The sequence below is a fragment of the Macrosteles quadrilineatus genome, unplaced genomic scaffold (assembly GCF_028750875.1).
Source record: "Macrosteles quadrilineatus isolate MER2022 unplaced genomic scaffold, UCM_ALF_1.0 Scaffold_1__1_contigs__length_201487025, whole genome shotgun sequence".
In the NCBI taxonomy this organism is placed as follows: Eukaryota; Metazoa; Arthropoda; class Insecta; order Hemiptera; family Cicadellidae; genus Macrosteles; species Macrosteles quadrilineatus.
Window position 1 is genome coordinate 76,869,387 of NW_026542594.1, and position 24,804 is coordinate 76,894,190.

General features: G+C 38.7%; 1 protein-coding gene across 2 annotated transcripts in view; it reads right to left on the minus strand.

Moving 5' to 3' along the window:
* Nucleotides 1-24,804, minus strand: part of LOC128983629 (BLOC-3 complex member HPS1) — a 74,092-nt gene that overhangs the window by 26,748 nt on the left and 22,540 nt on the right. For both annotated transcript variants that reach the window (XR_008489882.1, XM_054402992.1), the window contains exons 4-5: nt 15,047-15,292; nt 8,905-9,080 (exon numbers count right to left, since the gene is read on the minus strand). Coding sequence is in view for 1 of the 2 variants with exons in the window: in XM_054402992.1 (XP_054258967.1) it covers nt 8,905-9,080; nt 15,047-15,292 (422 nt within the window). In the remaining variant the exon portion in view is untranslated. The remainder of the gene's footprint in view (nt 1-8,904; nt 9,081-15,046; nt 15,293-24,804) is intronic.

Genomic DNA, 24,804 nt, shown 5'->3' on the forward strand with positions numbered 1-24,804 from the left:
ATTTGGCTACCCATGATTAAGTTTCACTGTCACTTCTTCCTATTTATTGGACTTGTTATTTTGGCGATTTTGCTGCAATTTTCTGTAAGCATGGAATTCTCTTGCGTTGCTGCTGGGTCGTTCCACCAGGGAGATCCCAGATTTACCGAGAGCAACAACGCTCAATGCATGGCAAATGCAACCTGTGCCCTCGCATGGCAAGCATTCTGCGGCGGATTCAGTACCAACGCTATTGACGCTATACTCATGGCGGGCGATAGCTTGTATACACTATCTCGCCGTGAGCATAGCATCACTAACCGGTATCTGTTCCCTGAGGACCTCGCCAGGCACTTCGTGGTTGCACACCATCGTGTTACCATCGAAGAAATTTCTTGTGTTTGGGACGGGTTGTATCCGTTACGAAACGATGGCCTAGATGAGGTGACCTCTTCCTTGTCTTCGGTTTTGGAAGCAGCTATGCCCGGTGACTCCGTTGATAGCGGTTTTTTGTTTACGGGACAGTTGGTGACAGTCGCTTTTTGGCGTTTCCAAGGGCGGCTGTACCTCTTTGATTCCCACGCGGTAAACGAAAACCGTCGTCGAGACATTGATGAGGCGAGAAATAAGGCTAGGGTGTTCGTCTGTAATAGTTTTCGTTCTCTAGCTTCCCTCATTTTGGTGAATTCTGCGTTCGTCGGTGGGCAGTACTCCGTCACAAAAATAAAGTTTTCCGTCAACGAAACTCAAACTGTCCACACGGTCGACTGTTCGGACAATGACTTAACTCAGTTATCAGAATCTGCCTCTGAGACAGTTGTTCAGAAAACCAAATGTCCTGGTAGACCAAAAACAATAAAGCGTGGTCGTCCAAAGCTTTTAGACACGACCCGAGAAGAGCAAGTGGATGCGGCGAAGAAGAAGTATAGGGAGACGCACGCTGACAAACTCCGGGATGACAGTCAACGTTACACTCAAACCCACCCTGAGGTGCACCGAAAGGCTGTTCAGCAATACGACCTGCGTAATCCCGGTGCTTCTGCTGAGAGAGTTCAGATTTTTCGCCTGAAAAATCCGAAAATGTCTGAACTTCGCTATATGCCCGCATCACTTGCTCGGTCCGTAGTCAAAAATGGCCCCATGTCTGTTTGGAATGGGGAGCCACTCAATGAAATACAACCATACAAATTAAAAAAAGTCAGTCTCTGGGTTGACGACGTTTACAGATGTCGTCATTGCCAAGCACGGCTCTTCGAGGAGGAGAAGAATAGAAAGCAATGGTGCTGCGGGGAAGGAGCGTTCAATGTTCTCGACATTCCTCCGTTGCAAGAACGCTTTTATTCCGACCGTCTCTTCCTGGAAAGAGCCCGTGCGTACAACGACCTGTTTGCTTTCTGCGCGCTCGAAGTGTCAGGCGGGTATCGTCATCCCAGTGGTCTTTCTTTTTTCAAGATCGAGGGAAGAATGTACCACCAGGTCTACAATCTGGACGCCCCAGGACAAAAGTTCACCACTCGTTCTGGGAACGTTCAGTTTGTGAATCGGTCCCGCCTGTATATTGACGATGGCGAAGAGCGCCGTAACATTGCGATGGGTAGATCGCTTGATGCCGAGATCATCGACGGTATTGCTGATTTCCTGTCTAGGGAAAATCCTTACATTGAGCATTACCGTCGATTGAGCAACGAGCCTTCCGTAACAGCTCACTTGGCTTTTGAAGTAACAAGCAGGTCTACCCATGGCCCTGTTCTCGGTGATCGGCAAACAGGCGTCGAAGTGCACGCCGTGCTCAGCAATGATGAAAACGACACTGAGCCCCGGAGACTGACTATATGGAAATCCGGTTCCGATAGACCTACATTTATTGATCTTTTACACCCCCTAATGGAACCTTTCCAATATCCCCTACTTTACCCGCAAGGCACTGTGGGATGGCACGTTGGCCGCCTTGATAACAAGGGTGCCAAACTGACTCAATTTAAGTACTCGCGGTGCCTCCTACTTTCTGAACCTCGCTTCTCTCACCTAGGCCGTCTCTCACAAGCTTGGCAGGTTGAGATGTTCGCGAGGTACGAGGAGGAGAAACTGCGTTACATTAAGTTTACGCAGCTGAAGAACACCGATAGTGCCTTGCGGGTGGGGCCGGTTGACGAGATTCGGAATGCACAGCAGGTCTTGAACGACATCGCTCGTGATGAAACCGTCCAAGGCGAGGGTGGGGTGCAGGCAGGAAAAGTCTACCTCCCAAGTTCGTTCACCGGGGGGCCCAGGTACATGAAAGTAAAATACGAAGACGCTATGGCAATCGTATCGCGCCTGGGTTCCCCCACTTTCTTTTTGACGTTTACTTACAACGCGACTTGGGAGGAAAACAAGAAAGCTTGCCCTCGTGGAGGTACTCGCAGTGACCCTAGCACTGCTTGCAGAGTTTTTAGGATCAAACTTCTGGAACTTCTCCGAGACCTGCGCAGCGGAGCAATGTTTGGACGCTCTGTCTATATCGTCTACGTCATCGAGATGCAAATGAGGGGCCTTCCTCACGCCCACATTGTATTCAAGATTGACGGTGACGGACCAGTTCAGGCGTCCGAAATTGACTCCATCATCCGCGCGGATATTCCCTCGGAAGAAGAGGCCGGAGGCCGACTGAGAAAGTTGGTCCTCAAACACATGATCCACGGTCCATGTGGTAATGATCATAGGACTGACTTTCTCTGTTGGGACTCTGCAAAGGGTTACTGCACCAAATACTTCCCCAAGCCCTGCTGTGAAACCACCCACGTCGACGAGAGGGGATTCGTCCAGTACAAGCGAGATTATACCAATCGGGGGACAATTGTATCACGCAATAAGAACATTATCGTACATGACGGTTGGGTTGTGCCTTATAATCCCGCACTGATGTTGAAATACGAGGCTCACATCAATTTGGAGCTGGCGTCTACTCGCCGTGTGATTAAGTACCTCTTCAAATATCTTATGAAGGGAGGATCTCTCCAGAACGTCACAGTTACTCCCTTCAGTAAGCAAGATGATGAGGTACAGCATTACGTGACGAAGAGAATGGTGGGTGCCAGTGACGCGCGCTGGCGTTTATTAAACTTTCCAGTATCAGAATCTGAGCCGGCTGTTGAATGTCTTCCCGTCCATCTGGAGGGCAAGCAGTCCGTCCTGTTTAGACCTGGCCAACTGGCAGAGGCAGCCGCTAGGAACAGCTCCAAACTCACCATCTACTTTGACCGGCCTCGTATTTCACTGTTTGACGACCTGACTTATCAGGGGTTCTATGAAACGTATGAAAACTGCGGAGATATACGAGCACCCCGATGGCGTCCATTTTATCACTGCCCGACAGCGTGGCGAGAAGGTGTGCAGACTGTTTTGGGTCTCACCGAGCAGGACAGAACAGTATTACCTGCGTATCCTGCTTATGACTGTATCTTGCCGTGGTTATGCCGACCTCCTGTCCCGCGGTGGACCAAACTGCCGCACTTTTCAAGGGGTCGCGCGGCATCTTGGCTTGGTGCAAGACGAACAGGAGTACCACTACGCACTGCGCGAGGCCGCCACTTTCATGACTGGCCCGAGACTTCGTTCTTTCTTTGTGATCCTCTGCAACATGGGGGCTCCTGCAGCTCTCCTGTGGGATGCTTTCCGTGATTCCATCTGCGAGGACCACATAGAGCGTAATCCTCTCGATGTTGAACTGGCCTACAAGCTAGGTCTCATCGATATTGATCGGAGTCTTCGTCGGCAGGGTTCTTGCGTCGCAGATCATGGCCTCCCCGATGTACACGATGACACGACAGAGTTGGGCAGAGAACTGCTCTTACATGGTGAAAATCAACAGAGAGTGTTTGTGGAGGAGTGGGTGCCAAAGCTCTCTGAAGATCAAAACCGCGTATTTGAGTACGTTACCTCCGTTCTCAATGCCCCTGCCAGCGGAACGTCGTCGAAAATCATTTTTCTTGACGGCCCGGGAGGCTATGGGAAGACCACTCTGATTCGTGTCATTCTCGCATACGTGAGAGGTTGTCGTCAGGTTGCACTGGCAGTCGCTAGCTCTGGGATCGCCGCGGGTAACATGCCTGGTGGAACTACAGCTCACAGCATGTTCCGGTTGCCACTCGACTTCGGTGACGGCACCGGCTTTTGGAACATCACCAACGGCTCCCAGCGAGCAGAGCTCATCAGGGCCGCAAGGCTCATTGTCTTTGATGAGGCCCCGATGGCACATCGGTTCGTTTTCGAGGTTCTTGACAGATCCCTGCGAGACCTCATGCGTTCCAGTGAGCTATTCGGTGGTAAAATATTCCTCTGTTGTGGCGACTTTCGCCAGATCGCGCCTGTCGTTGTAAACGCTCGTACTCCAACTGACATTGTTTGTGTCTCACTTCGGGCTTCCCATCTGTGGCAGCATTTCAAAATTTTTGCCCTGACAACAGCTCATCGGACTAGTAGTTCCACAGCCTATTCCGAATTCCTTCTTAGGGTAGGCAACGGAACTGTCAGTTCGACCACTTTCTTGGAGGGACAGAACGAACAAAGTCTAATTCCGCTGCTCGGGATTAGACAAGTGACGTCTTTGACTGATTTGGTCGATTCCGTCTTTCCCGCAAACGTCCTACTCGACTCTGATATGTGTTCGCGACGCGCAATCCTCTCGACTCTGATAGTGAACGTCAAGGAGATCAACGACCACATCTTGAACTCCCTCGACGGTCATCTGTACGAGCTGAGGAGCGCCGACACAGTCGACAGAGAGAACGACGATGGCCTGGATGTCGACGTTCAACTCCTGAACACGGCTACTGGCAAGGGCGTACCAGACCATGTTCTGCGGCTGAAGATCGGTTCTGTTTGCCTCATTATGAGGAACCTCAACATCGCTGAAGGACTCGTCAACGGCACTAAAGTCATCGTAATCGGCATCACCAACCGCCTGATTACAGTGAGACTTCCCGGACAGACGCAACCTATCGGAATTCCCCGGATTACCTTTACTTTTGCGTTTGTCGAGGGTTCGCCGTTACGTGTTCGTCGACGTCAGTTCCCACTGATGTTGGCCTATTGCATGACCGGACACAAGAGCCAAGGTCAGACAATAGATTCAGTCGGTGTTGATTTACGGACCGATTGCTTCACGCACGGGCAACTATACGTCTTGCTCAGTAGGGTCAGACATCCAGACCATATTGTTGTTCTCGTACACCCCGAACGTGTCCGAGATGGAATCGCATACGCAAAGAACATCGTGTATGGCGATCTCCTTCTCTAAACCTGATTTGACATTAGCAGTAGGCTAGGGGATCTGCTTAATCAAAACTCCCCGTTGTGACTTGACAACATCGGCAGTACGATAGGGGGCCTGCCTTATCAAAAGTCCCCGTTGTTGTATAAAGTAGTTAGTAAAGTTTACTAACTTGTACATTTGTAAATAATTGTAAATATGGTTCCGACGTTTCCTGGCCTCCCCGTGGCGGAACTGGATATGCCATAAATTGTATGGCTAACCGACAGGGAAACAAACATTACTTGATCTATTTTCATAAATATATACATGAATATCTACTATAATCTATTTAATTCATATGATACTTTACTATTATCAACTTATTCACTTATCAATCGACATACTAATCAATCTACTCATCTTATACAACAGTTCTCTAATTTGTACATTTGTAAGTAATTGTAAATATGGTTCCAACGTTTCCTGGCCTCCTCGTGGCGGAACTGGATATGCCATACAGTTTGTGGCTAACTGACAGGGAAACAAACATTACTTAATCTATTTTCATAAATATATACGTCATGAATATCTACTATAATCTATTTTCTATTTACATCATATATACATGAATATCTAATATAATCTATTCACATCATATAATACTTTACTATTATCAACTTATTAACCTATCAATGAACATCAATATAAATTTACTTATCTTGTACAAAAGTTTACTAACTTGTACATATTCAAATAATTGCAAATATGGTTCCGACGTTTCCTGGCCTCCTCGTGGCGGAACTGGATATGCCATAAAGTTTATGGCTAACCGACAGGGAAACAAACCTTACTTAATCTATTTTCGTAATTATATACTTGAATATCTACTATAATCTATTTACTTCATATAATACTTTACTATTATCAACTTATTAACTTATCAATCTCCTCTAATAAATTCATGAAATCGTTATTACTTTAATGTCGATTTTTACTATAACGAACCCTTCTCTCCTCATATTATTACTTCCTTTGACCAAAAACTCAATTGTAAAAATACTTGACTAACATACTCACTTACCGCAACTTAAAAAATGATTTTTTTATGAGGTGTTCCTTAAGCTAGAAGTTATCTTACTCAAAGTTAACTTATATAACTTAATATTGACGGTTTCACTTCTTGCTTTGTTACAACTTAACTCTAATCTACTAATGACGACTAACAGCTAGGGGGCCTGGGGGCGGAGCCCCCAGCGAGCCAAAGGCGAGTTTATTTATATACAAACAAACAATGTAAACAACAGTTAAGTATTTAATGAATTTGAAGTTTGAAAATGGACTTATGTCCTAAACATGTCACTTCTTTAAAAATATGATATTCTAACTGAGGGTGCTCAGTTGTACTTATTTACTACAATACTTTAATATATATATATATGTGTGTATATATGTTACTATTATATAAAAATCTTATGGTGTCCGCCTGTGTTTTACTCAATCACATAAAAACTGGGCTTAAATTTTACAAAAATATAGCTACTATACCCAGGATCCGTTTAGGACTAGTCAGCTTTGATACTGACCAAAGACTTTACCCCAATAGCTTTCAAAGTTCTAAGGTGAAGATTTTAAAAGTAAATATTGATTGGTCTCTATGGCTGCAATGAGAAAACTCACAATGTTTGTATCTGTAACAATCAAAATGGCGCAGTTCTGTTCTGTTCAGAAATGATGCCAGTATGCTGTGAGTACACGCAAACTAAGAAGTTATACAAAATAATATGGTCCATACTTAAAAACTACCCTAGAGTTGTGTCTTCATTACTTCTTCCTTAATGTATGCATAGCCTACTGTAATCTTTTGCAGGCTGTAATACAAATTATCTACTGAACTTAAAATCATCATTGTTCAGTTCTATTAGTTAAAACAAACTATAACAGTTTAGAGTGAGAGTAATTTCATAGACTAGCCAACACAAGTAGAATTTTCATCCCATTGTAAATTTTGACGCACGTTTTTTGCGTCTAGTTCATGTACAGTGACACTGGGCGCTAGTGTCGACAACATTTTGTTTCTAATATTTTAGGGTTAATTTCTTGATTTGTGCTTTACTGTTTGGTTATATAACTAGGAGACAAGTTATTTTTTATGATTAGGTTGTATTATTTGGTTAAACGAGGTTTTAAATTACTGTAATGACGGGAAACAAATTGTAAACAAAACACGACCTCTACATAAACCGTACAGAACTAACAATAAAATTGTCTTCAGCTATTCCATAAGGATGAGAAATCTACTTGGGGGAGTATGTTTTATCCATGGTAATTTACAATGGGCTGAATAATAATGCTTTCTGATTTATAGTCATGTATCTTCTAGAGAATAAGAAAAAAACCAACAGCTCCGAGAACTGTACAAGGAACTGGATATTGTAGGCATCGTGACGAGTAGGCGACTAAGATGGGAAGGCAATGTAGAAAGAAGGGAAGAAGGAAGTATACTGTAGAAGATCAGCAATGGACAACCAAGAGGCACTCGCCCACTAGGAAGACCGAAGCTGCAGTGGAAAGACCAAGTCCAGAAGGATCTACACAGAATGGGGGCAGACTGGCAGCAGTGGAGGCACCTTGTTGGGGATTCCAAAAACCTTCTTAGTTTTGAGTGGCCAAGGAGGTAAGGTAAGATCCTCTGGCCTACTCTCAATAAAGGGTGGTAGCTGGAAATTCTGTGATTTGTGTAGCAAAATTAATTTGAGCAGAGACAATGATTACTAGAATCGTTCTCTGTATGTTTACGACCCACTTTTACATTACTCCAACTTCTAATACAATATAATAAAATAATTGAGTATAAGTTTTGAGCTCAATCTACATTTTTCCACAGTAAAAAAAAAAATCAAATTCAGTGGAGAGAGTCAGCACGATGTCATGATACTCACTGCCACTGTTTGTAGTTATCTTGACAGGACTAGAAGGTGGACTGAAGAACTCTTCACTAGAGTTGCCCTCCAGGTCACTCTCAGCCTCTGCTTCACGTGTTGTCGACGGTAGCCTTCATTTAATATATTGAGAAACACCGCTGTGCGGCTCCGGCATTAGAATAGACCGCAGTATCCCCTGCTCGTCGTAAGAGTTGACTTAAGGGGGGGGGAGGGGAGCGCACCAATTCTTTTAGCGTCTCCTGTGCATACCAACATTTCCCGCTTAAAATCAATAAACCAATCTTTTTTCTAAATCACTCTGGTCTATTGTTGTGTATGGCTCCGTGTCCTTCTGTCTCCTGATGCGTTGGACGTCCGTTCAGGTAGAGGGTACAGCTTAAAAACTGGGTCTTTCTTGCACATCCCAGGCTGCCAGATAGTACAGGGGCCCGGGTCAGCTTAGCCGGCAATGACCTGGCTGCCCTATCATCCGGCGAAAATCTCTTTGGCCGTAGTAGTGCCGGATGGCGACTGGATAGTGCCCTGCTGCGGCTTTGGGGGAACTCTGCCGAGGCCATTGCTCCTCATGATACTTACTGCCACTGTTGGTAGTTATCCTGACAGGACTAGAAGGTGGACTGTAGAGCTCTTCACTAGAGTTGCCCTCCAGGTCACTCTCAGCCTCTGCTTCAATCAGGTGTTGTCGACAGTAGCCTTAATTTATTTAATATATTGAGAAACAAGATATCAGCAGCTCCTCATGATACTTACTGCCACTGTTCGTAGTTATCCTGACAGGACTAGAAGGTGGACTGTAGAACTCTTCACTAGAGTTGCCCTCCAGGTCACTCTCAGCCTCTGCTTCAGTCACGTGTTGTCGATGGTAGCCTTCATTTAATATATTGAGAAACAAGATATCAGCAGCTCCCAGGTCGTCCGCATCTCGGCTACACATCAAATCAATCCTTAATACATTTTCCTTTTTTATACACAAGAAACACTATTTGCAATATTAGTTTTTCAATAAGCACAAGTCATACAGAAATAAATCTATATCTATATCTATATCTATATATATATATATAAATAATACGTGAAGCCGATTTTTTTTTTTGTTAACACAACTCCTCCCTTATTTGTGGACCAATTTCAACGTTTAAGGTGTCATAAGATTCGTCTCAGTATGAAGTTTTGCAATAAGGTTTTAGAATTTTAAAATTTCTACTCTGAAGGGCGTGAGACCCTCTCAAAAGGCCGGGTTTTCCCCACAAGAAATACGTAGAACAAATATAAAAATAAAAACAGCTGTTTATAAAAAGAAACTCATTAGCTTTTTGGGAGTAAATATTAATGTTTGTAACATTCAGTAGGTTAAGACCAAGTTAAACAGTTAATCAGTTTTGTTGGAAGAACAGAAAATGCCTCAAGTTCAAAGAAGAAATATTAAAACGGGAGGAGGAGACAATTAATAATAAGATATCTTATGCGTATGAGGAGAGTAGAAAAAGAGAGGCCTGGTCTGACACATACCCATCCAGATACACATTCACTTGGTGAGATGAATAATATTTGACAGTTATGCTATTCAACTTACTTTGGAAGTGAAAAAAATATACGAAGCACATAGTGTTGTCATGGTGGTAAAGTAAACTTGCCTAATGTCAGATCTGAATTCTCCAACACAATCCAGAAATTTCAAGTCAAAAATAAGAAGTTTCAAAAACTCATTTGCTATTGAAAGTTTTAGTGCCAATATTAGACCAAACATAAGTGAAAGAATTAGAGTTTATTTATTCATCGATCGAGTAGTTACGGTCAAGTTTAGTTTTATGATTCAGTAGAGGCAAATAATATACGCTGTTCAAAAAGAGATAATGAAAATTGCCATTCAAATCTTAACTCGAATTGAAGAAGATCGTTTAGCATTCATTAGAAGAGAAGTTATCAGTTAAAACTGAGAGCAGAAATAATGTATGTAGTTAAACCTTGACAACGCAAATAGAGATATTTAAAATTAGTTTCTAACAATTGTTGAAGTGTTTAAACAACTCGAAGATGTAACTAGAATTACTCGAATTTAAGCATAACCTTTTCCTTGGCGTTATGCTTCATACTATGCGACTCACTGAGCCGCACAGGTTCTCTAGTAAGAAGTATTAGGCTAGCATAAAATAAGACTTTTGTCTCTACCAAAAATTTTACTTAATCTTTGTGTGTTGGTGAATGGTCAAAAGTTATTTCAATACTGCATTTGTTTTACCTTATGAAAATGTAGCCTGTATTTTTAGAGTTTATACCAAACAAAGATGGTTGTTTTTCTTCCATGTCTGTCTCTTGACTTCCTTTCCAATGCTTTCTTACGCTTGTTTGTTTCACTAATGTCCACCGGGCCAATTTTCCCTAATCCGTACTTTCGCATTAAGTATAAAAATTTTAGTTCAATTGGGGGTATTTTCTTTGATTTTTCACATCTACAATCAATAGTGACTTTGCACTGGCACAGATCTAGGACTTTTTTGCAAGTGCATTCAACAGCGATTGGGCATTTGCAGGCTGCTACATCAAAAATAAGTGAGCACTTTTGTTTAAAATCATCAACACGTTTTTTAAAAGAAGCCTTGTTTTTGTCTCGTGTATATGATTTCCTTGGCGACAATACTTATCATGCAATGTAGTTATGAGCTGCGTAATTCTTGTCTCTGTAACTGTAGGGATAGATGCTTTTTCATATAAGCTAATTACTTTGTTAGTTACTGTACTGGTAACCTGTTTGAAACTCACGCTCTTATTATTAATTCTTAATGCTAGATTAAACCTTTCTTGAGAACAACCCCGAATGATTTTCTCGCCAGTAGGTAGCTTGTTTGTTGGGAGATCTTTTGGAGTAGCAAAAATGGGGCAGTCGAATCTCTGTCTTGTTATCACTTTCTTCGGCAGAGCCATGACGTAATTGCATCGATATTCACACAGTCATGTCAACAGCAATACACAACAATATGATACACAAAACACCAAAACAGTTGCAAAACAAAAAACTGATATTTAACTAAACAGTGAGACACTGCAATCACAACTGACAGAAGCACACTGACAAAACTATAAGGAGAGGGAGACGCGTGGCGAGATCTTAGGAATGTAGGGGGGGTGGAATGGAGGGGAGAGGTCGTTCAACCCGGCTACACAAGTGACTCACTATCAGTTCCATTTAAAAAGTTAGCCTACTATGGTCATTACATATAAAAAAACTAATTATCAATATTATTTATCAAATTCAATAAATGCGTGAAAATGTGAAATTTTCCAATACTTTGGTAAACTGTGGGATTTATGCGGGACCGGAAGATATCAATTAATATAAACCAAACTAAAACACAATGTTTTAAGGCTCATTCAGAAGACGTTACAAACTATTACATTACGTAAACATTAATTAAAAAAAATAGAATTAAAAAGAAGACCGTGATTTTTCTATTTTTTTTTCAAACATCAGGGCCTATGCGCGACTGGAAAATGTTAACCGATTTTGATAATTTTTCTTTCTTTTTTGTTGTCTGTATGATTTGCAACTTTTCCGCACTATTAGAACTTTGAAAAAAAAAAATCGATTTTTTTCAGCCCATCCCCCACCTAGACTCATGACGCACCCCCCTCCCTCCAATTAAGCCCCAGCCCCCGCATCATAAATGAGGTATACAACAAATATGAAACATTATTCCCCCGCCCAGCATTATTTGTAAAACTAAAAGAAGATTTATAGGTTTTTTTTTAGATTTTGAAAATTCAAGCCCAGTTAATCCAGAAGGCAATTTACACAGCCTACTCTAAAGAAAACTAAAGTACCGATTATGATTCTAATAGTTTAATTGTATTGACAGGATTATCGAGAGTGTCCTTAGCCATTAAAGTATGGCCTCACTATTTTGGAAATAAAATAAAAGACAATAAAAAACCCAATTTTGTGAGGTTTTTTCTCTCCATGTTTACTAAATACCTCATTTATGAAATACTAATCATCTGTTAAGAGAATACGTCATATATGAAATTACAAACAGCTGTTTGGATAAAGATTCCTTTTTCTAGCTGTCACTGACATGTTTACATAAAAGTTGTTTACTGTGTAGGCCCTAACCATTTCCGATCACGTTTGTAAACGTGTGCTCCTGGTCACGATTTGGTTGGCGATCGGGTAGGGAGGTAGGGAAGGATTTCCATCGGATTTAGGGAGGAAGGGTGGGGATAGCTCACTTCCGCTGGGAACGAATGTGAATTCCGAAGCTCTACACCAGGCAAATCTCTCAGTCCAACCTTGATATGAGTGTCTGAATTGTCTTTTAAGTTTTGTTCGTAGTTTTGAGATGACGAAATCTACTCCACAGAAGGTAAAAGATATTTTGACGAAAATGATCGAAGTGTACAAATCTTACAAACTGTTGTGGAACACTTCTCAAGCTTTGTATTTTAATAAAGATGCAAGAAACCGACTACTTTATAAAATCTAAAATGAAGACGTTCTCCAACGAAGGAAAGCAACGCACTGAGCTCAGATCGGGCGCAGAGAACGGGTCGTGACAACGCTCTGTCGACCAGATGACAGGGCGGTCGGGACCTGGAACGGGAAAGGGCGGTCAGGATCGGGTCGTGTAAACGGGACTTTAAATTCTAAAATCAAGTGAGATTAATAACCGTGTGGCTTACATAACGGGTTTGATTTATCACAGGTACTAATATGTAACTGTAAATTAAATTAAATAACTAGCCATCATCCAGGTCGGGAAACGGAGATTCTGTGTGTACCAAGTTGTACTTGAATTTTGATTACTAGGAAAAAGACCGTGAATCAGTGTTGTACAGGACTGGGAAACTTATCATACTTTTCTATATAAATAAAATTAGAGTTTTATAAGTCACCTCAATTTAAGGAAATTTTTATTGCCAGAATATCTACATCCATTCGTAACCTCTGCTTAACGAATTGTCAGTCAGTGTCTTTCTCTTGATATAACGCCCCCTTCTCCTATATAATCGTTTTGGAAACATCACAGCTCCTTTGGTGAAAATGAAATGGAAAAATGACTTCAACGCTTGCGCCAACAATCGTCTGCTCCGTTTTACACTTCTGTCTGCTGTGCGCTATGTAACAACAGATTTCAGATACAACAGCAGGGGAATGATGACGATATAATGCTTAGTAAACTGTGATTGAGTGATTAGTAACCATGGTGACTTTAGTAGGCTGTGATTGGGCAATGAGTAAATATGGCGACTTGTTGAATTTGTGTATGAATTGAAGAGAAACCTAAGAAAGAACAGGAGAACAAAGAAAAAGAATAACAAGATTGTTCTCGTTACATTGTTTTTAAGAGTGTGTGTTTATTATCTCTAATTATAATTTTACACTTTTTTATAACTTATCTAACAATTCCTAAGTTGTTATACAGCACCTACCGGTAGCCTATCTGTCTATCATGAGCAGTAGCTTACAAAACTTTCTAATGTTTTATTATTTAGGTTATTTAAAGCAATGCAGTGTTTGGCTGGTTATTAGTTGAGATTGAGTGAGCTATACTTTTAAACGTTTGTACAACTGAACCAAGATAAATGATTTGAAACGTCATTATTGCACAATAATAATGATTGTGCAATATTGAATTTTGTTGATAAAAATGCAAATTGTGACGTTAAAGGCTGTTTACAGCGTTTTAATGGGTTTATCATCTGTTTTTATACTATTGGATTAACCGTAGTTTTCATTACCCCCCCCCCCCTTCCTATTAACTCAGGTAATCGAGTATCTACACAATAGTGTAAAGTATTGTAGCCTACGCTACTTAATTGTATTAACGAGACAAACATTTTAACTAATTGAAATTCAGTAATATAACTATTGTCATTAATTAATCAACTCTCTATCTGGTGACTTCGTAATATATTTTTGATTGTCATCACGTTAAACCCTGTTGCAATCAACTTTAGCCAACCTGAATTTTTAGGAAACCCCCCCCCCCCCAAGAATTTCAATGATGCAGTCTGCGTCACAGCCCCCCCCCCCCCCCTTGTGGGCACCCCTGCCTTTTTAAACAACACTAGCAAACCTGGCGCACGGAATCGTTCGCAATCTAGACTCAGGAGAAGAAGGGCTTTTTATTGATCTTTTTTATTTTGCGTTTTAGGGTATTTTGATTTGTAGGTAAAGGTGAAAATGGTGGAAGGCTCAATGAGCTTGCAGTTTAGTCTTGGTCGGTTTTTCTCTCTTTTTTTTTTTGTAAAAGACACTTTTTTTGATTATTTGATTTTAACATAAATGATTCTATAGGATTTAATTTGGTTACGTATACAGTAAAATATTGATTTGAGTTGATTTGAAAATGGTACCATGGGTGCCAGGAGTGCACCACAAGTGTATTCCATGACCAATGCTTGGTTTTTTTTAATTTTTTTATCACTACTCAAATAAAACATACAATGCAGATTCGATAATTACACTACAAAACGATACATTTGAATAGATTTACAGAAAACAATTTGTTATGTTAGAACACTATTTAAAAAATCCATATTTGGCTTCTCAATTAACCACTTTTTAGTTTGAATGGAAAAAACTTAAAAATTTGCATTGCTTTTGATATCCTGAAAAAAATCTGCCCACTGTGATTAACAAAGTGATCGGTGACAATGAAATATTTCCATTTTCTCTGTGTGTATTTATGTGTTAACTATTGAGAAGACCCACCCACTGTGCAGGTAAGCCTAATATTCCTATCCAAAACTAAATCAAACCTTTAAGTAGCCTACCAAGCTAGTCTTTTAGCCAGCTGGGCATGCCCATGCGGAAAGGTAAAAGAACTTAGGGTAAAACTAGTACGGTACATTAACTAAGCAGCACCCAAAATTAAAAAGGTTTTGTGGAACCTACCTAGAGTATAATGAAAGTAATTTGTTTTCAACAAAAATAAGAGCATGACATTTGGAGTGGTCGACTGAAGATTTCATTTTATTGGCTGCCTCACGTAGTGCTTTGATAACAGTGATGTTTAGCTCGGGATTGACTGAGAGCTGCTCGACCGCTTCCACTAGACATGCCTGGTCGTTGTCTGCTAGGTAGTGCCATGTGTCTATCAGGTGAGATAGTAGCTCTCCACGATCACTGTTAGTCTTCAACCTGTACAGTGTACACACATTAGATACAGGTCATGGTACATTGCCATGAAATTTATAACACAGGTTTTCATAGATCCATGATAACACAATGATAATGCGTTCAAGAATTTATCAGTGAGTTGTTGTTAAATATTAAAAAATAAACACATAAATTAAAAGAATGCAATTAGTTTGTGTGTACTTTATTTCTTAATGAATATTTAAACATTAGATATGCCTAAATTAATTGCCCAAGTAAAATAACTAGATTTGATAGTGTAGTGTTGAATGGCTAGTACACAAGAGTCTTTCTAAACTAAACCCTAATTAGCTGAACCACCTGTTGGGGGGGGGGGGGGGGAGTTTACTTTATTATTTTAAATTATTAAAAAGCCACAAGATGCAGATTCTGAAATACTAACCTGGGCATCCATCAAACTGGGAAAACTGGTAATTGTTCAAGAATGTTAATGACCAGGAAAAGTCTGTAAATTGTACAAGAATTTTGTGTGGAACTAGGAATTCCAGCATAAAATTGCCAATAGCTTATAAACCAATAACAAATTCATTAACAGTGTTCCATTGATTCTCTTTTAAAGTCATCACGAAGTGAAAAGAAAACGACAACGGGAGATGAACATGTCACCCTTAGTCACTAACAAGATTACAAGATCACGCCACTCATCCTACACTCATATTTGGGTTAAAATACACACCTAGTGGCGCGTCCCTCTCTTAAATAATTGATGATCAATAATGTTACTACGATTGCAGGATACGATTATGGAGTCATTAATTAACAGCCAAAGAAATTAGTGATGGGTCGGTTGCTGATTTATTAGTTGTTTTATTTTTAAATAGGTTGTTAGTTACCAGTTTTTTGGTTTTCACCCCTTAAATCACTTATTTAAGTAGAAGTGTTCTCTCTACACATGCAAAGGTAGAACATATTTAAAATTGTAACTTGTGCTTCATGTGGGGGCCAAAATTGTCCACGATAAAATTACTGTATGAGTACAAGAACCATACAGTATGGTAAACACATAAGATTTACACATGGCTTACCATAAGAGTATGGTAAACACATTATTTTTGGACGAGTGATGAACAATATTTCTTCGTAATTATTCTACCTACTCTAAACTAACCTAACTATAATGAAAACTGTACAAATCTTTTATATATATTCCCACCAACTATAGGACTTAACAATCACTACTCATAACTTCTCTGAGAAATTATGTTTATGTTAATAGATGACCAATTATCAGCTGCTGTCCGGTAAAATTCATTACTGTACAGTAATTACCTTAATTACCACTGTGTCGCTGATTACCAGATGATCTGGATAGGCTGTGTCACCTGCTTATCTAGGCTATCTTGGATTGCGACTGGCTCCTCTCCAAGGTTCCCTCATAAACTCGTCTACACCAAATAGGGGGTCTGCCAGGAGTCTCTCCCTTACTAGTCTTTTAAACTGGGCATTGTTCGCCTGCTTTACTTCAACTGGGAGTTTATTGAAAAGTCTCACTGCCAGAACTGGGAAGCTGTTCAGTGACTTAGCTAGTTTGCATCTTGGTACATACAGATCGATAGCTCCTCTAGTGTTGTGCTGATGTACTGCATCACGCTGTATAAAATCACCAATGCTCTCCTTAACGTAGCAGACGGAGTCAAGTAGATATTGACTAAAGATGGTGGGAATGTTAAGAGAACAGAGAGGCTTAATGTGGTCTCAGCGGTCTGCCGAAGTCAAAAGTCTCCCCGCTTTCTTCTGAAGCCGCAGAATATTCTGACTTTTGGAAGAGTGTCCCCATAATATAAGCCCATATGAGATGTGACTGTGGAACAGGGCATAATAGGCGGATACCAAAAAAATCCACTGGCACTGATTTTTCAGGATCCTCAGCAAAAAGAGGACTCTAGAAAGCTTATGTTCAAGCTTAGGTTCAATTGTACCTGAGTTGCGTGCTCACCCCACAACAGCTTCAGGTCAATCCAGAAGAATCTGTCAGGTGAATCATTGAGGCTAAAAGAACTGGGTGAATCCAAAAACTACCAGGTGAATAATCGGTTGGTGAAATCAATCGGTTGTCACATCACTACCTTGAGAAACCCCATACCGCAAATTAAGCTCTTCTGAGTGAGCACCTTCAACCTCCACCACCTGTTTCTTTTTCTCAGATAAAACTGCAGGGGGTTAAGAGCAGTACCTGTTATTCCATGGTGTCCGAGTTTACTAACAAGTATCTCGTGAGAAACACAGTCAAAGGCTTTGCTCAAATTGCACAACATCAGTCCCAGGGAATAGCCAGCTTCAAAGACCTCCATAACCTTACTAACTATTGATCACACAGCCGATACGGTTGATTGCCCCTTGCGGAAACCATGCTGGGCATTTAGTAGAAGATCGTTCCCTTCAAAATGAGTCACCAGTTGTTCGTTGAGAATTGACTCAATGATCTTACCAAAGGCTGAAACCAAGGCAACAGGCCTATCGTTGGTCAAAAGTTGGGGATGGTCTTTCTTAAAAATGGGCACTGCCCTAGCTATCTTTAACTCATCTGGGAATACTCCCTCACTTAAGCATGAATTTATGAGCCAAGCCAAAGGAACAGAGATCACATCAATGACTGACTTGAGTAGGTGGCAGGACACACCATAAACATCAGGACTATGAGTTTTTGTAGCCCTTAACTATTTGACAGATTTTTTCAGGAGTACCAGCCTCCAGGTTGACATAGTAGAAATTTGTCACAACCAATTTCCAGCTCTTAATAGGATGCGCTATCAAGAGAGTATGACAAATGAGGTTAATATTGTCAACAATTTCATTAATGTTATAAAAAAAGAATTTGTTAAACTCGTCGGGGCTAGCATTCGACTTCGGCTTAGCAGAATTTCTATGTTGATTAATTAGTGCCCAGGCAGCCTTCGGGGGGGGGGTTGTGAGACATCTCAATAGACCTTGCATTGAAATTTCTTTTAGCTTTGACAACCATGTCATGGTAATATCGATTTATTCTCAAATATATTGTTTTCCAGGGAGCAACAGCAGTTCAATGAAGACCCACTCTTCTTTAGATTGTTCTTCCAGGTGGATGTTAAAGTCACCACACAGTATAGTTTTGTAGTCAGTTAGTGACAGATACACAAGACAATTCTCAAAGTCTAAAAAAAACTTCCAGATTCCCATCAGGGGAACGGTAAACTGATAAAATAGTCAAGGATAACTCGGGAATACTGATGCCGCACACCTCTAAGAATAGTTCCACACAGGATCTATTCAAATTTATAGTTTTTACGGATTTGTTCAGATTTTCCGCAAGGTAAATTGCACTACCTCCGTGTCCTATGTTACTTCTGCAAAAAAATTGAAACACACGTCATATATTTTCTAGCTTTGAGTAAAATAAGCTCTCGTCAATATTCAGCCAATGCTCAGAAACACAAAAAATGTCAGGCCTAACTTCATTAATAAATAGAGATAGCACATTTAACTTAGTCCTAATACACTGTACACTTAAACCCACTACTTTTAGAATATTGTACTCAGCGGTAAGAGGTGACAAACAACAGTCTGGGTTTTGACCCACCCTCCAAAATAAAAAACGTTTGAGGGCTTATATTCTTCGGCCACATGGCACTGTCCATTACTTTGGTCATATAGGCAAAATCACAGCTCAATTTGAAACCATCGTTGGCCCCTTTAGCGGTCAATTTTTCTATCACAAACTCAACACCAGGGAAGACTTTGTTAACGAAACTGCGGATATCCTTCTCAGTTGTGCCTTTAACCAATTTTCCAAGATGAAACCATGCATTTTTAGCTCCCCTTAGACCGCTGCCCTCAGATGAGCCCACCAATACTTGATTCTTGTGTGCAGACAATGTTTTTTTATGAAATTCTTCCTCTTGATCGTTGCATCCACGCTATTCTTTACAGCAGACGCATAACTCGCCAATTTTTTGTAGTTTCTTCATAGCACCGATCTCTGCATTAGGTACATTCTGTTGATGTCCTTAATTAAACATAGACCAGTTTCATTTCCTCCTATTTCCATTTCCAACTTGTTTGCAATTGGTATCATTGCCATCATGATTTCGAATTTGATCCTGTTGATTTGACGAACTTTTTTCTTCAAAAGTCAGGCTAGTGGAACTATAAGCTTTATTTTCTGTGTCTCCCGAACTAATATCTTTGTCAATTTTTTTATGCAAGGTTATATTTGATTCTTCTTCACTTTTTTCCGTGACGTCATTCAAATTTTAAGTGTCCGTTCGTCTACAGACCTCGTTACTATTTAACGGGGTTCGATTTTTTTTTAGCACTTTTCAATTTTTAAGCTACCAAGTAGTACGTAATGAAACCCTATTTGATTAAGCAGGCGGCAAACAGCTAGTTTCCGGACTAAATCCATGTGTGGAAAGTCCCTTAACAAAGTACTGTGGTGAAAAACTATTACTTCCATGATAAATAGGTTTTGGATTTCATAATAATTGCCCTGGTAATTAATTATGAAAGTCGTAAACAAACATCTGATAAACCTTTTATGTGCTCCTAATCAACTAGCGATCGCGGCTAAATGACTGCACATTAAACGATAAATCAAAACAAACTTTTTATGTAAATTCTCGGTTTTCGGATATTTGCTAGGAAAAACCAACAAACGACCCATCCCTAATAAAAAATAAATTGTTCCATTTTATAGACAGTTTTGTTAGATTCTGGCAGTCCAAACAGGGTCCAGTCCCAATAAGATCTCATTAGCAGGACTCTGGTGTTCTAAATATAAGTCTGGCTTGAGTAAAAACTCATATAAAAATTTATAAGAAATAAATAAATTTAGGTACACTAAAAAGAATAAGGGAAACATGAAAAAGAATCGCATTCCATTAAAATTAACAATGTATACCATAATTTTCACTATGTACAAATTCGTTCATATAAATATGAAGTATTCTTATTAATGGTAGTGAAAAATGTAAGCTGGTAATTCCGAAAGATGTTTTATCCATACTATTATATAAAAATCTAATGGTGTCTGTCTGTATGTGTATTACTAATAGGTGCAAAAACTACTGAACCAACTGGGCTTAAGTTTTACAAAAATATAGCTACCATACAAGGACCATTATAGGACTATTCACATTTCGATACTGACTGTAGGCTTTGCCCCTTTGGCTTTAAAAGCTCTGAGATGAGGATTTTAAAAGTAAATATTGATTGGTCTCCATGGCTGCCATGAGAATACTCACAATGCTTACATTTGCTTTGACATTTCAATGTAAACAAGAAGAACTGCCAAATTGCATATTTCACAATTTAAGACAGCTGATCCAAAGAAATTAAATATAATATTTCTCACAATTATGTGGTTAGTTTATTTAATCTAAAAATTTATCGAAGATCATTTATTCAAAAACTATGTCAATGATTATAGAAATAAAAAAAATATTCTAAAACCGTTGCTGTATCAACTCAGGCTTTGCTTTCGATTTTTAAAGTGTCTTAAGTGTTGTGGAAAAAATTGTATTGATATATTGTCATGGAAACAGTAAGAAAATTACAATGTATAGATGTTTTGTATGAATTTGGAGGCTACTTTAAATAAATTCGAACTGCTTAAAATGTGTAAGATTAACTTAACATAACTTGCACATCACATTGTTTTTTTTTTTTTATATATATATGTATATTTAGGTAAATTTAGTTATTGTGTTTTGCTCAACCTATGCTTAAATTAAACTAAAGAATATCATCAATAACTAAATTGTACGTCGTTGTTTTTTGAGTTCTAAAATCTTTTGTATTTGTGTAACTATATTTAATTATCAAATGGTAATACAAAATACTCTTATTTTATCTTAACATAGCTTTCAGTTCACATTTACTTTATTTGATAAATTTATTATTTGTGTTTTGCCACACCACTGATTAAATTAAACCAAGGAAAAACCATAAAACTAAGCAGTACACAATGTTCTTTTTTTATAATTCAATGAAATATCTGTTACTATGTTTACTTCATGGTAAGTGTGAAAATGGCAAAAAAGGCAATGGACGATGGAATTGATTAAAAGAACTGGTTTGTATATCAAGTTGTTTGGTTTGTTGATATTTTTTTAGAGTAGAATCAGAGATGCATTTAAACATACTAGTGTACCTGTTGCTCGAATTCGAGCAATTGCTAAGTATTACAGGCGTTATTTTAAAATGAATAACAGTCATAATTTTTGATGACTTTAAAATATTTGACTCAAAGATTATGGAAATACTCAAGATGTACATAACAGATCGATATAATCAACATTTATTGTGTATAGTGTTTTCTACAAAAAGCCTTACTCATAGCCACATTAGGTTTCGAGACACATTATGTGTCCAAAAGCCTAACAGCACGACTCTCTTCCCCATACCGCCTTGAGCGATAAGGATCCTTGAGATTCGCTCTAACCTTTCCTCTCCTCTTCATGGGCAAGTTTACATTCCTTTTCTTTCTTAGTTTTTGTTTGTTTCTTTTTTTTAAATTTTAACGCCTGTATGTATTCCTGGTTTTTCCTATTTCCCTAGCTACTTTTCTAAACGTCTCAATTGTTTCCTTGTCACTCATCATATTTTATTTTCTCATCTCTAGACCTCTCTTATCCAAGACTTATTCCTGGTCTCTCCTATTTGTCTCCTGAAGTGAACAATTTATAAATACGCGACTCGTGGGTTTTATTTCTCCACATCTACATACTTCCTCTTCCACCATGTGAAATCTTCAAAAATTCACCTTGAAATTGTCCATGTCCTGTTACAAACTGCGTTGCATAATGGCCCATCTCCCAATCTTGTTCCAGTCTCTTTCTGATGTTAGATATACATACATTCCTTGTATGTATATCCAAACGTTTACCTTTAAAACGTTAACATAAAACACTCTGTTCCCAACGCATTTGCCACTCATCTAATATCTCCTCTCTTCTGTTTCCGATGTAGTCATACCCGCCTCCTTGTCTTCCAAAATCAACAGCTTATGCAGCGATTATCCAACAGTCCTAAATTGAATGTGAAATCTTCAGGCGGCTGTTGGAGAGCACACTTAAACCCAACACGGAAGGGTGCTTGCTGTTAGGCTATCAACGACAATAGTATTATTTGTATTTTGTTCGCATCTACCAGTTAAAGTTCATCGGCCTCCTCCTATTGGCCGTCCTGGTCAACGTCTTATAGTCTCCATTATGTCGAACGTTTTTTTGGTTATGTTTTGGTTTTGTGCAAAATTTTAGTATAACCAGCTGTTTCAAATATTAGTGTCAATTTCAAAGTATTCATCTGTTCAAATGTAAACAAACATTTTCTCCCTAAGAATAACACGGGAACTTTGAAGGCCACTGGGGCAGAGCCCTGATGGAATTCCAAAGTTATTTTGTTTGATGGGAAAACTACATGCTAAGACCTTTCTAACGACGCCTTGGACATGGCGATCGGTAGCACCACCGCTCCAAAACAATTATGACAAAAATATGCCTAGCTTATTAAATATATAGATACTGTATTTGCTATTACATTTATTAGTCCTTGATTCTTTGATAATTATATTGGTTTTGTCTGCTGTCTTTAATGCTAAATTATTTGTTAAAATTTTGTTATAGTATAGATATAGTTTCTTTAATATTTCAAAAGACTATTGATAAGGCACAACAATATTTCTAAAGTTTATAACAGTTGACTTAGTTTTGCTAATGGTTTATTATGAGTGAAGAAACTGAAGATGGAAGGATTTGTGATTTAATATGAAGAAGAGTGAAATTTTAAAAATGTTCATTTAAATTTAATAATTAGTATTTTTGCAACTTCAAAACTGAAATTGAAAATGCCAAAAATAAAGAAAAAAAATATGTAATTAAGGGAGATGAAGGTAAATCATGTATGTGAAAGTTTTATTTGAAGATTTGGTTTTTCTCATATCAGCGTACACAAGATTTAAAATTAATCAAAACCAAAATGGTTATATCCACTACTTAACAGATTTAAAAGTCATAACTTAAACGTTTCCATTAGGGCCATAAAAGTTTATTTTTTTTTTTTAAGCGTTGGTGGATGTGTAACTATATGCAACAGACGTAAAGATTAAAATGTTTCAATTTTGTGTCCTCTTCCCGTTGCAAAGCACGGGTACAAAAGCTAGTAAATAATATGAATGTACTGGTGATGGTATATCCATCTTTTTCTTGTCCTTAGAACTGCAAAGATAAGCCCATTCGGCCGGCGCATCGTACGATATAGTTTCCATGTGTTGCAAAATGCTAAATTTCCCTTCCTCTGCAACCCAAGTTATCTACTGAGCTGCTGATTGTAAAAATTTCAAAACAATATATTTTACACATCAAACTATTGGTTACAACTTTGCCACAGACAAAACCTCTCTAACCAATAAATAAAAAAAATCCTTGCATGCTAACTTTTGTTAGATCGTAATGTTACAAATTACGATCTAAAACGATTTTTACCATACATATAAATTTTTATTAATAAGGTCAATAAACACTTTTAAATTACAACCAAACAGTTATCAAGGAGTACCAACCAAGAAGCTATGTGCAATTTTTTTAAATTTTACCACAACTTTAAGTACGCCAAAACACAAAATTATTCATGACATGCGTCAAGAGGACTATCGTTGTTTTGAACAGAATATTTTTTAGACCTACCGGTACTATTTAAACAACGAAATAGATCTTTTGATCAAATATTTGTTCTCGTAGGAACTGTTCACTAGGTCAAAATCCCATTAAGTCATCTCATATACACAGCCTACGTTTTTAGTACCAACTTTACGTATCAACTTTTTAAACTTCAAAAAAGAATACTTAGAATTATGACTTTTAAACCCGTAAAACATTCTTGCAAGCAACTTTTTAAAGAACTAAAGATTCTAACCGTCCCTAATTTGTATATTCTTAAATGTTTATTGTATGTGAAATCAAATTTTGAAAAACTCCACAGTGAAAATAATCGGCACAATTATAACACTAGATTTCATACAGATTTTCAATATCCTATACACAGATTAAATCTTGTGGAAAGGACACCTTCTTATATGGGTAAAAGATTTTTTAACAATTTGCCTGGGTACTACAAATCTATAATAGGATTAGTATCTTTTAAAGAAAAAATTTTTGAATTTTTATTGGAAAAGAATTATTATAGTATTGGTCAATTTCTTGAAGATAAATCAATGTGAATTGTTTGTTTTGTTACCTACTATGTATTTATTTTTACCAATATAAGCTAGTTTATTTTAGTATAGTTTGACAATGTCACCTGTTTTGTCTGGCTGTGCCAGAGCATAAAAAAAAAACGTTTTGTGACAATAAAGATGACTTTGACTTTGACTTTAGTACTGACTTTACTTGTTGACCAAATGGTACTGTTGACCTAACGCTACAGCAGAGTATATTGTTTTTGATCTAATGGTACAAGAATAAATTATTTGAACTTTTGGCACAGTTGACTTTCTGCAAGACATTCGCTGGCCTACTAGT